Raw genomic sequence first — 13,491 nt, forward strand, 5'->3', positions numbered from 1 at the left:
GTCAAGGATGTGTGTTAGATCTGCACATGCAGTGCGATGAAGGCGGCTTTGCATTGACTGGCAATGAGATGAACTGATTAAGATCCTCATGCATTCGTCAGTGCGTCGGAGGCGTTGAGCAGCATCACACAGCCCCTCCACACCACCATTGTGGAGAAATCGTGACTTCTCTTGATGCACTGGAACATGAACGTCTAAATTAAGACGACCCTCAAATTCGCACATGATATTTGCCTCTTAGTAGCTATAAGAGCAATCCTGCCCCATTACGCAACTCCATGATCGCTGCAGCCGCATCAGGAGAACTCGTGCCCTTGTCTGGATAACATGGCTCTCTCGTGGCAATAGAATTTTGACAGGAGACCATGCCGACCGTTTTACATGTACCGTGCAAACGGATTTTCATTTTCCGTCCATCCAACACCATCAATCCGCAATGCTCAGTCTTCATCCATTGACTCCCAACCTTCACCCTTTCCTTCCCCAGTTTCCTCCGCGCCGTCATCCGATTCCGAGTCACTGCTATCATTCTGTACGCCTACCAATCTTTCCTCAATTTCTCCATCCACCGGCGCCACTTTGTCCGCGAATGCTCGCCTTACTGCTGGATTTGTAGAGGTGTCCTGCATTTTATTGTTAATAATTATTTGCATCGATGGAAAAAGAAGACCTACCCAAATCTGGACGACACCTTTGCTGCCTGCCACTGATAACCTGAAGCCAACTTCTTCATCCGGCGCAAATGTGGTTGAGAAGACTTTGCCGACGTCTAGGTCTCTCGAGACTACCATAGATGGACCGGACGCCTGGATGTTCCACAGTTTTACCTGCTTGTCTGTAGATCCAGTTGCCATGAATCCAGGAATGATAGGATTGATATCAAATGCAGAAACTGATTCGTCATGTGCCTGCAATATCCACACCGGTTTGCTTGCCGCCGGGCTAGATGGAGCTTTTCGTATATCGTGATAATGAATTATACCATTCTCGGTCGAGATGTAAAAGAAGTTTGGATTGTGGGGATCCCATCGTACCGTCTCAACGTCACTCTCCACTCCCCATGTCGGAGCTTTGGCATCTGGGGCTCTCATGTCCGCAGCTACCACTGTACGATCGTAGCTTCCACTCAGCAGAATTGTGGACTCCTTTGGATGCCATGCCAATGAACAGACTTTGTCGGTGTGGTATGTATATGACTTGGCGCACTTAGTGGTGTTAAGATCCCATAACTTTACAGTCTTATCTGCGGACGAAGATGCCAGTAAGTTCCGATGATGTCGGTTGGCAGCAAGAGACAGAACCGAGTCCACATGATACTCCTCATTGGCCTTCTTAGACTTCTTCTTTTTCTTTTTCTTCTTTTCTTCTGTCCCATTATTGTTGCCCTCCCCACCTTGTCCAAGGATTGCATTCGGGTACATGCAATCGATAGTATCTAGGTCCCAAATTTCGATATCAGGGTCAAATGTTCCCACAGCCACAAAATTTGCTCGAGAATCTTTGTCCACATTTGACTTGCCAACTGGTAGGTCAAGCCATTCCACACAAAGAGGTATTGCCGGCAGCATGATGTCGTGGTGTACGTATAAGTTGTCGGCGCCATCCTCATAGACATAGATTTCTAGATGAGCCACCTCATCCTCAATCTTAGCAGCTAACAGCATGTTATCTGTTGCCAATATCTGAAGCTCCTCCCGATCTTCATCGTCTTCTTCATTCTCTTTCATGGTAATATAGGGATCGTCCTCATTCGATTCGTGGTATGCCAAAGACTTTACGTTTCCGAACATTCCCATTCCAATGCCCTCTCCTTGCTTTTGTGGATCATCCTCATCGTCATCGTAGTGATCCAGGTCGTATTCTTTCAAATCGTCGTCCTCGTCTCTAATGATAGACCACGTCAATTACCACGAACATGTAAGGAACAAATAAACATACACTTTCGACTTGATCGACTTGGAAGGAGCTTCGTCATAGGATCCATAATCTTCCTTCATAGCATCGTCACCATTCTCCTCTGCCACTTCCTTACGCGCATCCTCCAAATCCTCATTTGCATCGTCGAGCTGGAGCTTCGCGAGTTCTGCGATACGTTGGAACTCTTCCTCATCAAAGGTGTACTTGGTGGGAAAAGGAGCGGCAAATCCGCGAGGGACCCATGCTGTAGCTGTTATCATCGACATTGTGATTCCTTTGGACTGTCGCTGTATGCCAAAAGCAGAGCAAGTCGCGGTTCAACTCCTTCAATTCTGTTGACTTTTTTTTCTGCGACCCCGCTGGCGATTAGCGATAAGAAGCGGGAGCCAGTCCTATCCAGGGCTAGCTTGAGGACCATACTTTTCAGGCGACTTTATTAATCTTGGGAGTCCTTCAAAGTAAACATCAGCAATTCAACGTCCGCAAAATGGCCAGAGACGACGGAGAGACAAGCCCCAAGCGGCGCAAGTTAGACTTCAACCCCTTGCGCTCTGACGACAGATTCGCTGTTCCTGCCAGACCTGCGACGAATCGCAATGGACCTCCTAGATCAAGTGCATCTCGGTCCCAAAGCCGCACAGGCAATGGCTCGAGATCTTCAACTCCACGCTCGCAGTCGCGATACCCCGCCACGCCTCGTCAACAAGAGTTCGATGGACCTGAGCCATCTGTGAGCGATGAAGCCTCTAAGGCACTCGACAGAGACTGGTACGCCGGAGACGAGTTTGGACACGTTTTTGGGGAGGATGAACACAACCCTTTCGCGAGTTATGATAACTCATGGGCCGACCAGCAGCAGGAGGCAGCCCTGGTAGAGAAAAAGACAGGGAAACGAATGAGTGCTCGCGCAACTCAAAAACAGAAAGATGTTGATGCTTGGGAAACAAATCGAATGCTTACATCGGGAGTGGCACAACGAAGAGACATGGGAGAAGATTTCGAGGATGATGAGGAAGCAACTAGAGTGCACTTACTGGTCCACGATCTCAAGCCTCCGTTCTTGGACGGAAGAACAGTTTTCTCAAAGCAGTTGGAACCAGTCCCAGCAGTGCGCGACAATCAGAGTGACATGGCAGTATTCAGTCGAAAGGGTAGTAAGGTGGTGAAAGAAAAGCGACAACAGAAGGAGAGGCAAAAGCAAGCTCAAGAGGCAACAAAGATGGCTGGTACTGCTTTGGGAAATCTCATGGGTGTCAAGGAGGAGGAAGGCGACAGCGCAGCGCCTGTCCTAGGGGAAGAAGAACATCAGGGAAACAGCAAATTCGGTCAACATATGAAGAAGAACGAAGGAGCAAGTAACTTCAGTCAAAGCAAATCGCTGAAGGAACAGAGAGAGTTTCTGCCTGCGTTTGCTGTGCGAGAAGACCTGCTGAGAGTGATCAGAGATAACCAGGTTGTCATCGTGGTCGGTGAGACTGGTTCGGGAAAAACAACTCAACTTACACAGTTTCTGTACGAAGACGGGTACGCCAGGCTGGGGATGATTGGATGTACCCAGCCCCGAAGAGTGGCAGCTATGAGTGTAGCCAAGCGAGTTAGCGAAGAGATGGAATGCAAACTTGGTGGCACGGTTGGCTATGCAATTCGTTTTGAGGATTGCACAAGCAGGGAAACTGCCATCAAATATATGACTGATGGTGTGCTCTTGAGAGAGTCTCTCAATGAGCCTGATCTTGATCGTTACTCGTGTGTTATCATGGACGAGGCTCACGAAAGAGCCCTGAACACTGATGTTCTTATGGGGCTATTCAAGAAGGTGTTAGCCCGTCGAAGGGACCTCAAGCTTATTGTGACATCTGCAACGATGAACTCAAAACGGTTCTCGGATTTCTATGGTGGAGCTCCCGAGTTTTTTATTCCTGGACGAACCTTTCCGGTCGACATCATGTACCATCGATCGCCAGTCGAAGACTACGTTGACCAAGCAGTCCAACAGGTTCTTGCTATTCATGTGTCACAAGGAGCTGGTGATATCTTGGTCTTCATGACTGGGCAGGAGGATATCGAAGTAACCTGTGAATTGGTTCAAGAGCGTCTCAATGCTCTCAATGACCCACCAAAGCTAAGTATCTTACCAATCTACAGTCAAATGCCTGCGGATCTCCAAGCAAAGATCTTTGACAAAGCTGCCCCAGGTGTCAGAAAGGTCATTGTGGCAACAAATATTGCCGAGACGAGTTTGACTGTGGATGGAATTATGTACGTGGTTGATGCTGGTTACTCTAAACTTAAGGTCTACAACCCGAGAATGGGCATGGACACATTGCAAATCACACCCATTTCGCAAGCCAATGCATCTCAACGAGCTGGTCGGGCTGGTCGTACAGGACCTGGAAAAGCGTATCATCTTTTCACTGAAGCAGCATTCAAAGATGAGATGTATATCCAGACAATCCCTGAGATTCAGCGGACCAATCTCGCCAATACTGTTCTGCTCTTGAAGTCTTTAGGAGTGAAAGACCTGTTAGACTTCGACTTTATGGACCCTCCCCCTCAGGACACGATCACAACATCTCTATTTGATTTATGGGCGCTTGGAGCTCTGGATAACATTGGAGACCTTACCGAAATTGGTTCAAAGATGACAGCTTTTCCTATGGATCCATCGCTCGCCAAGCTTCTAATCACATCAGAGGATTACGGCTGTAGCGAAGAGATGCTGACGATCGTGTCCGTACTTTCAGTTCCCAGTGTGTTTTACAGACCCAAAGAACGCCAAGAAGAATCAGATGCTGCTCGTGAGAAATTCTTCGTTCCGGAGTCCGATCATTTGACGTATCTACACGTTTATTCACAGTGGAAGTCGAACGGGTATTCTGATGCCTGGTGTACTCGTCACTTCTTGCATCCCAAATCGCTTCGCCGTGCAAAAGAAATCAGAGAGCAACTGTTGGATATCATGAAGATGCAGAAAATGGCCATGATCAGCTGTGGTACCGATTGGGATGTCATCAGAAAGTGTATCTGCTCTGGGTACTATCATCAGGCCGCCAAGGTCAAAGGCATTGGGGAATATGTTAACCTAAGAACGAGTGTGACTGTCCAACTGCATCCCACGAGCGCCCTTTATGGCTTGGGGTATCTTCCTGATTATGTTGTCTATCACGAGCTCATCTTGACGTCGAAAGAATACATGTCAACCGTAACATCAGTTGACCCCAAATGGCTTGCTGAACTGGGAGGTGTATTCTATTCAGTCAAGGAGAAGGGGTACTCAGCACGAGAGAAACGAGTTACTGAAACCGAATTCAACAAGAAGATGGAGATTGAGGCAAAGATGGCCGAGGACAAGCTCAGAGAGCAGAAGAGACTGGAGAATGAGACCATGAAAACGGCCAAGAAGCCGATCGGTACAGTTGTGAAGAAGGTTGCCTCACAAGGTGCTGTCAAACGGCCTGTTGGGAAGCGGCCAGGTCGCGGATTTTGAAGTTGCATATATAAAATAGACCTGGCGGTCTCGTTGTTCAAAGGAGACTTGGATGATTTCCTCGCCAATCAACTAGTCAAAATAAATATGCCATGTAAACGTTAATTCGCTTGGAGCGTTTCAGAAGAGACAATGTCTGTGAGATACCTAGCTGCCTGCCCTTCCCCATTCTCAATACGATAACCCTCATGTAGTGTTTCCCCAGTCATTGTGATTCGTATTCCCTGAGCAACCGTTACTTATTAACGACAGCTTTAAATCCGATTCGCATTGCCCGCCCTGTTCAAAATCTATCCTTGCATCGCCGAGTTTCGAAACCATCAGTCTCAAGCAAAGTAACCATCCAAGAAACAAGAAACCCATTAAGCAATATTCCCGTCCAGACTGTCATCATCGATTTTACTAATTCTGCCACCTGCCACCTGCAGCCTCCGTCTCCGTCAAACCCATCAAATCGTGCAGAATATCATCACAGCGATGACAAGCCCATTCATCACCAAGCCACTGGCACAAACTCACAGCTGCATCAGCAACATTGATACCTGTGATAAAATCACGGGTGTTGCCCTCGCCCAAGGTTATGCCATCACGTTCCCTGCACTGAGTCACAGCCACGCTCCACGCGTAGAGTTCTCGCATAGCTTGCACAGCGTCTGCTTCAGCTCTTTGTGGCGCGATAACATTGCTACGTGCCCGGCGCCACATGTATGTTGAGATACTGCAGGTGTTGTCCATCAATGTATCTCTTCTGAAATAGGCTGCTCCACTTCGGAATCGACCACCGCGGTAGGCTGGATAAGGGTGGTGACGAGAGCTGTGGCCACTATGACGAGGGAGTTGGTTGTGTCTGTGACGATTTGAAGGAGGGGGCCTGTTAGTGTAGGTACTGGTTGCTTCCATGCAGATGTGATACAGTGTATCGAGCAAGAGGAAGCGCTCCTCACCAAGGCTGAAGGGAGGGCGGAGAGTGCTGTTCGAACTGATGGAGCTGAGCGAGCTTTTGAGCGAGCGGATGTGCTCTTTGGAGGTGTCACCATGGGATGATCGAAGTCATTGCCTGGACTGGCAGCTGCTGGGCTCTCTCCAGTCTGTACTTGAGTGTCGGTCGTTGGATTATTCAGGAAATCGTTGACCAAAATGCGAGCGTATGCACGGGCGACGCTGTGAGCTGCTGTTCCGAGTTGGTTTGGGAAGTTGATTCGTGTCGATGTCTCGTATCGTTGAAAGAAGACATATGAGGCTGCGAGCCGGCTCTCATTTCGGAAGCTTGCCGCTCGAATTCGCTGGATCCTTGTAAGGGGTCTGGCGACGTGTTGTCCATGGCAGCACCGTTCGAGACCCATTGATTAATCGAAGCATGAAGGTTTGAAGACGCAGGTTCCATGCCCGCTATGGAAGATAGGCGATATTGGTGGCTTACCTCTCAATATGACCAATCAGTGACAGCGAGACAGTTGAATCCACGACGAAAATCGCCGTATTCATCATGGCTGACGTTGCGTTCAAATGGTACGGGTGGTCCGGGCCTGTTTCGAGAGCTTCTTGAGCGGTCTTCACCATTTTTCCACATGCTGTAAGTCATAGATCGCATTTGCGAAGTCTGAAGGAGGAGGCCAGGAATGTGGAAAGGGTGGAGTATCGTTATATCTCTGGGCAAGATAGGCAATATCTTTATGGCAACCTGCTGATCAAAGAATTACTACGAGCTTGAATTTCACAGGAAAGTGTATAAAGATGAGAATAATCCGACCAGTCAAAAGATGGGAAAGAAGGAGAAGGTATGATTGTGAGACGAATAAAACACACTTCTGTATTTTCAATGATCTAATTCTAAGCGTTCCAGATGACAATCCTTCCATCAACGCCACTTGCTGGAAAGTGTTAGTATATTCTCAAACGGACACTCAAGAGAACTTACTGCTGAACTTCCGGACAGCACCTCCGGACCCTTCATAGATACGTATGGTGCTGATAGTGTTCTGATGCACAGTCTTCAGCTGAGTATCATCCTTAGTCTTGCCTTTCAAGTCCATCTGTTTGAACATATTGAAAGCAGACTCTTCTCGCGCATCGCCAAGTCCTGGTCTCCCCTTGGATTCCAAAGATCCAGTAAGTTGCCAACCTCCTTCACTACCTTTAAAGCGGTATGCCTCGCAATCGTATCCAGCAGCAATTATTTCACTCTCTCCGTTCCAGATGAGACTCATGAAAGGCAGCAACTGCGTACTGACACTAACAACAGCCCTTGGAGGCTGATCGGCACCATCTGGATAAACAACAGTAATGCTGCTATCGTGAGCTGCAAACGCAAGAGCATCACCGCTTGGTGAGAACGAGACAGCATGGACCCAGCCAGCTGAGTTGTTCAAGTACTCTCCGCAGACAGTGTTGAATGGTAATCTTTCACCCCAAACTCCGGGCTCCGGTCTGGCATCCACACCCTTGATGAAGCTTGAGAATACCCTTGCGTGAGCATCGGTCGAACCGGCCGCCAGAAGGACTGAATTTGGGTGCCATGCTACTGTTGTGATCGTGCTTCGGATAGGCTTCTTGATATGCTTTGAGACCCACCAGTCGTTCTCCTCCTCGAAGTAGCATATAGCAATAACCCGCGCTCCGGATCCGACGGCAAACTTGGTTTCGGAAGGTGACCAACGAACAAAGGTAGCAGCACGATTAATCCGAAGGAGGACAAGTGTTGGCTTGTATCCAGTCGGCGATGGCTCCCAGACCAAGGCGTTTCTGTCTTCTCGACATTAGCATGGTTGTTGACTTTTAGCAGTCAGACAACAAACCTTGTGAACAAGTGACAATTCGTCCGCTGTTCAAAGCAATGTCGACGCTGGTGACTGTTTTATCGTGACCCTTTAGCTCATCCTTCAGCTTGAATCCACTGCCTGTTCGTCCATAGAGCTCAACACTTGTGTCTCGTGCAACCGCCAAGGTCTGCTTATCAGCGGAGAAGGAGTGGTCGGCTATCGGGTGGTGGAAAAGGTGGTGAACTTCTGGAGCTGCCATGGTGATTAATTTGTTGTGGTTGATAGGAGGAGCTCTCTACTATCAAGGGGTGGGGTTTAGATGTTTGGACGACGAAGCAGTTGACCTGCAGAGTAAGCTGAAGTAATGGTGGGGTAGATTGGTTCCTGAGGCCAATCTAGAAAGGCTGAAGGAGTGGTGGCTGGCGCAGCCAGCGCTAAACCTTAACTGTGATCTTGAAATCGAAATATATTTGGATTCCACTTCAACCCCGCCAAAAGAAGCTTCTCTCCTTGATCACCGCCGGACAATTGCAACAACTTCCTCCGCTTCTGTCACATAAGCCCATCTGCATATTCGCCAACATGTCTCGCGTTGTTGTATGTACCAATTCCTTAGATATCATCACAGACGATGTTGACTGCTAGATCTAGGACGGAAAGGCACCAGGGCAATCGGCCGTTGCGCGCAAGAGAACTGGCAACATCCCTTCATATGCCCCGAATCAGACTCTCTATGTCACGAATATTCCATCCTCGAAAATCCAAAAGTCAGATCTGCGCATCTCTCTCTATATGCTATTCTCTACATACGGTCCTGTCCTCGACGTGGTAGCTCTCAAGACCACGAAGATGCGTGGCCAGGCTCACATCGTGTATCGAGATGTACAAACGGCGACCCAGGCTATGAGAGCTCTGCAAGGATTTGAGTTGTTCGGAATGCAGATTGTGAGTTGGTTCATGACGGGATATCTTAGCGTCGTGGCTAATATTGATCTTTAGCAAATTCAATACGCAAAGTCGAAGTCAGATGTTATTGCAAAGCTGGACGGCACATTCAGAATGCCATCAGCAGCTGCAGGAGAGTTTACGGCTACTGAACTACAAAAGAGCATTTTCGACGCTCCACCATCCGCGGCAACGACTGCTGCAGCATCGGGAGGAACATTGAAGCCACCACCTGGACCAAGTGCTGATCAAACCATGGAGGATGCGAGGAGCCCGACAGATAGTGTGGCTGGTCTGAAGAGGCGGCGAGATGAGGAAAGCGAGCCTGAGGAAGACAGTGAAGGCGACGTTGCTATGGACGAGGACAGTGATGACGACTAGGCTAAGCTCTATGCTTGAGATCATTTTCGGTGTTTGGAGTTGGTGGAAGGATTCATCATGTGGCGTGGCATCAACAAATTGGTCTAATAGCTACATATATCAGCGCGGAATTGAAGACCATTTTATGTATGACCTGAATTGTGGACCAATATTGGAGTTGATTCTTGAAGATGTGTGCTTGCAGGATGGGATGTTTGAGTAATCTCATATGATTGACTGTCTGGATCAAGCTCACCAGGATGCTCGTGGTTACCTAACTAACATTGTCCCCGTGCGCCATTTCAGGAGGCACCCATAGTCCAACACAGCCTCCAACCAATCCTATCCATACCATGAGATATTCCTCCATAGAACACTCGAAGTTCTCCATGGCCTCTTTGGTCTGGCATGGATGGATGAAGAAGGATGGAACATCGGTGATTGGGTGAGGCTACAGGATGTGAGATGCATGCTAGAGGAAGTAGATGTTGAAACTCACCGCGGCCGATATACCCCCTGTGATTCCTGCGGCTCGAAGCTTGCTCTTGAATTCATGAGGTATCAAGTAGCGATAGACAGAGTCCAAATCGAAAGTAGGTTCACCCATAGGAAGGTCGTGTAGCGTGAACCACAGAGTTGGCATACTGTAAGTGGGGTGGAGATGGATCTCATATGTTACGTATGGTTGATGAGAGTACTGGGTATACTGAGGGGGAGGCTCCTTAACAGTTGCTAGATTGGCTGCTGAGGAGGACGGACGAAGAGCTTCCTATATCCAGGTCAGCTCAAATCTACGAGGCTGCTCCAGTTCAGTCACCTGGTCTCCGTCTTCATCCACTGTATCGATCATCATCTCAACATCTTCTTTCTCTTTTCCCTTCCATCTTTCGCCCAACCCACCACTTCCACCAAGCATCTCAAGAGCTTGTGACAAGTCATCTGCATCATCAGGAGGCTGCAGCAGGCGAAGGATCTCAATATACGAGTTCCCTGTAGTTGCTACACGGCGGGAGCGTATCTTGAAGATCTTTCTCGTTGGGCCTAATTTTGCTCTGACATATCTCTGATCGAAGAAAGCACAAGCAAGCTCGAACTCTTCCTGGTTGAGGAACGGCCATTGTCGAAAGTCATCGTGACGACCCATATTTTTTTTGGCTTTAAAAATGGAAGCAAGGATCAATACTATATTTGGAGAGGTTCAGTTCTTGAGATAAAGTACTAAATGTGATATACATAATTACGTTACAGCTGCATGAGAGAATTTACTTTACTTACGAAATTATTCCAGAACTTATGTTAGGAAGGTGCAACCTTACATTATGGGATTGAAAAGGTAAATCTTTTACTTTAAATCTTTCCAAAGATTAATTCTTGTGTTGAGGTCTCATAGTTTCCGCCTCTAGCGGGTTTGATCGTCCTTTGTTTGTATTCAAATAATTATTTATGGACTTCCAATATTCTCGACATAGGTATGGCAAGGCTGACAAAGGCGAGGCTCGCTTCTCCTTGATGCTTGCTTGCCTTTAGGCGGTACGCGGGCTTAGCCTTCCACGTCCTAAGGTATCTGCCAGCCATCATCATACAACGTGTACTGATCGAACAATTTCTTGTCAGTCTTTCCGTGCAGCAGTTGCGCAGCCACTCTTTCCAGACATGCCCCAGGATATTCGATGAACGTACGCGATCCGTTCAATCTGCATCGCTCTCCTGCTTTTAGCATTCTTCGAGGCACAGCGTCGCAAGCAGCAGTAAACGTCTCGCAAAGGGTTAGAGAAGCCGGAGTTCAGGTATTGGAGTCTGGCAGACAGGCTGTCGAAGACATGTCCTTCTCGATACCGAAAAATGTCCCTTCCTTTACGGACCCACAACGGGAATTAGAGAACAGAGTTTGGGGCTCGTCAGGGGTGACTGCAAGGTCGGCGTCACTTTCAAACGGAGGTGTTATGAGTGGCATGCAAGAACGAGTGGGTGGCTTCTTCGACAAGACTAGGGGGGATCTGCCGATGTACAAGGACAAACCATATTCATATGCCTCTTCAAGGCGGCAGCGGCCAGCTTGGAAAAGGAAAAGGACACTTGGTGGAACTGGATTCTTTGTGCTGGCAATCTTGTATTTCTTGGGGGTTTTCAGCAGTGATACCACAGAAGGACCGAAGTCGAAGGATGGCTGGAGTTGGTTGTCAAAAGCAGAGAAACCTGGAGCGAAAGTGGACTGGATGGATCGTAGAGATAAAGTGACAGATGCATTTAAGTTAAGCTGGGATGCTTACAGTCGCTATGCATGGGGTATGTCCCTTATATACTTGCGCACGCTGAGCTGGCACTGACTCCTGTTTCCAATAGGTAAAGATGAATTCCACCCGGTCTCGAAGCGTGGGCGGCAGATGGCACCCCATGGCATGGGTTGGATTATCGTGGATGCGCTGGACACCATGATGTTGATGAATCTGACAAGCAGATTGTCCCACGCAAGAGAATGGCTGGCGACATCTCTAGACTACGATCAAGATCAGGAGGTCAACACGTTCGAAACGACCATTCGAATGCTTGGGGGCTTGCTCTCGGCTCACTACTTGTCAACCGAGTTTCCGGAGATGGCACCACTGACAGATGATGACGAAGGTGCGAAGGGCGAAGACCTTTACTTGGAGAAAGCGACGGATCTAGCAAATCGCCTGATCGGAGCATTTGACTCCCCATCTGGAGTCCCTTTTGCCAGCGTAAATCTGAAGACTAATTTGGGTGTCCCTTCACATGACGATGGAGGAGCTTCTTCAACGGCAGAAGCAGCAACATTGCAGCTGGAGCTCAAATATCTCTCGAAGCTCACCGGGGAAACATTTTACTGGGAAAAGGCAGAAAAGGTCATCAAGGTAATTGATGATAATGGCATGGAAGATGGTCTTCTTCCCATCTACATTTATGCCCACGACGGGCATTTCCGAGGCAACAACATTCGACTGGGTAGCCGCGGAGACTCTTACTATGAATACCTGATCAAACAATACCTCCAAACCTCGAAAGAGGAGCCTATCTACGAGCAGCTATGGGATGAGGCTTTAGCCGGAGTACGCAAGCATCTAATTACATACTCTAAGACGGCCCAGTTCACAGTTCTCGGTGAGCGTCCCAATGGTCTTCAAGGCCAACTGTCACCTAAGATGGACCATCTGGTCTGTTTCATGCCAGGCACGATCGCGCTCGGCGCCACTGGTGGAATCTCTGAAGCAGAAGCGAAGAAACTACCAACATGGAGCAGGAAGAAGGATGAAGAGATGAAGCTTGCAAGAGAATTGACAGAAACCTGTTGGGGAATGTACAAAGCTATGGCAACTGGCCTCGCCGCAGAAATTACCCATTTCAGTATCCACGACCCTCCTCTTCCAGAGTCCGCGCCTCACAAGGTAACTGTTGATTTCAGCAATACCGAGGACACCGAGTGGAAGAAGGACTTTGTCATCAAATCCAACGATGTCCACAATCTTCAACGACCAGAGACTGTTGAAAGCTTGTTTTATATGTGGAGAATCACTGGCGATGTCATGTACAGGGAGTGGGGTTGGGAAATGTTCAAGTCCTTCATGAACTACACGGCTGTGGATGATGGAGGTGGTTTCACTAGCTTGTCGAACGCCGATATTATTCCACCAGTCACCAAAGATAATATGGAGAGCTTCTGGCTGGTACGTTGTAGCCTCTCAAACCCTTTTTTGAACACTACTGACATTAGTACAGGCTGAGACGTTGAAGTATTTCTACCTCCTATTCTCACCTAACGACCTTCTCCCATTAGACAAAGTTGTCATCAATACGGAAGCACATGCCTTCCCACGCTTTAAGCTCGGTCCGTTATTCAAGACTGGCTGGGAGAGGAAACCTCGAGGCCCGGATGGAAAAATCCTACCTGAGCCCCCAAAGACAGAGGAACGTGTCATCGAGACTCGGAGACTTCAAGAAGTAAGGACTACCACGATAGCTCCAGGCATTTAAAGAAACGATTGTATATCTGCATAGGCAATGGGA

General features: G+C 48.3%; 7 protein-coding genes across 8 annotated transcripts; 3 read left to right on the plus strand and 4 right to left on the minus strand.

The window, feature by feature from the left end:
- The first annotated feature begins 2,241 nt into the window (after positions 1-2,241).
- PRP16 (DEAH-box RNA helicase prp16) lies at positions 2,242-5,492 on the plus strand. The gene has a single exon (XM_058501537.1). The coding sequence runs from the start codon at positions 2,405-2,407 to the stop codon at positions 5,402-5,404; it is 3,000 nt and encodes a 999-aa protein (XP_058362857.1). The 5' UTR covers positions 2,242-2,404; the 3' UTR covers positions 5,405-5,492.
- A 314-nt stretch (positions 5,493-5,806) lies between these two features.
- On the minus strand, positions 5,807-6,109 carry ONS95_008006 (uncharacterized protein; the record flags this gene model as incomplete). Its single annotated transcript, XM_058501538.1, has 1 exon — positions 5,807-6,109. One exon carries the CDS (start codon positions 6,107-6,109, stop codon positions 5,807-5,809), a length of 303 nt encoding a protein of 100 aa, XP_058362858.1.
- Positions 6,110-6,138: 29 nt separating this feature from the next.
- Positions 6,139-6,747, minus strand: ONS95_008007 (uncharacterized protein; the record flags this gene model as incomplete). Its single annotated transcript, XM_058501539.1, has 1 exon — positions 6,139-6,747. One exon carries the CDS (start codon positions 6,745-6,747, stop codon positions 6,139-6,141), a length of 609 nt encoding a protein of 202 aa, XP_058362859.1.
- A 487-nt stretch (positions 6,748-7,234) lies between these two features.
- On the minus strand, positions 7,235-8,422 carry ONS95_008008 (uncharacterized protein; the record flags this gene model as incomplete). Its single annotated transcript, XM_058501540.1, has 3 exons — positions 7,235-7,275; positions 7,323-8,150; positions 8,200-8,422. 3 exons carry the CDS (start codon positions 8,420-8,422, stop codon positions 7,235-7,237), a joined length of 1,092 nt encoding a protein of 363 aa, XP_058362860.1.
- Positions 8,423-8,610: 188 nt separating this feature from the next.
- MSL1 (U2 snRNP complex subunit msl1) lies at positions 8,611-9,622 on the plus strand. Its single transcript, XM_058501541.1, has 3 exons — positions 8,611-8,760; positions 8,815-9,108; positions 9,163-9,622. Exons 1-3 carry the CDS (start codon positions 8,746-8,748, stop codon positions 9,487-9,489), a joined length of 636 nt encoding a protein of 211 aa, XP_058362861.1. The 5' UTR covers positions 8,611-8,745; the 3' UTR covers positions 9,490-9,622.
- On the minus strand, positions 9,623-10,942 carry ONS95_008010 (uncharacterized protein). 2 transcript variants are annotated; one of them, XM_058501543.1, is made up of 3 exons: positions 10,744-10,942; positions 10,286-10,650; positions 9,623-10,237 (listed from the first exon to the last, which is right to left on the minus strand). In XM_058501543.1, exons 2-3 carry the CDS (start codon positions 10,610-10,612, stop codon positions 9,941-9,943), a joined length of 624 nt encoding a protein of 207 aa, XP_058362863.1. In that variant the 5' UTR covers positions 10,613-10,650; positions 10,744-10,942; the 3' UTR covers positions 9,623-9,940. The 2 variants fall into 2 exon arrangements, with proteins under 2 accessions (XP_058362863.1, XP_058362862.1); XM_058501542.1 differs by having other exon boundaries at positions 9,623-9,919; positions 9,968-10,237; positions 10,286-10,942.
- A 196-nt stretch (positions 10,943-11,138) lies between these two features.
- On the plus strand, positions 11,139-13,458 carry MNS1 (mannosyl-oligosaccharide alpha-1,2-mannosidase; the record flags this gene model as incomplete). The annotated part of the gene is made up of 3 exons (XM_058501544.1): positions 11,139-11,754; positions 11,812-13,151; positions 13,204-13,458. 3 exons carry the CDS (start codon positions 11,139-11,141, stop codon positions 13,456-13,458), a joined length of 2,211 nt encoding a protein of 736 aa, XP_058362864.1.
- Positions 13,459-13,491: the final 33 nt, after the last annotated feature.

The sequence above is a fragment of the Cadophora gregata genome, assembly GCF_030347475.1.
Source record: "Cadophora gregata isolate MNR1 chromosome Unknown scaffold_2, whole genome shotgun sequence".
NCBI classification, from domain to species: Eukaryota; Fungi; Ascomycota; class Leotiomycetes; order Helotiales; family Ploettnerulaceae; genus Cadophora; species Cadophora gregata.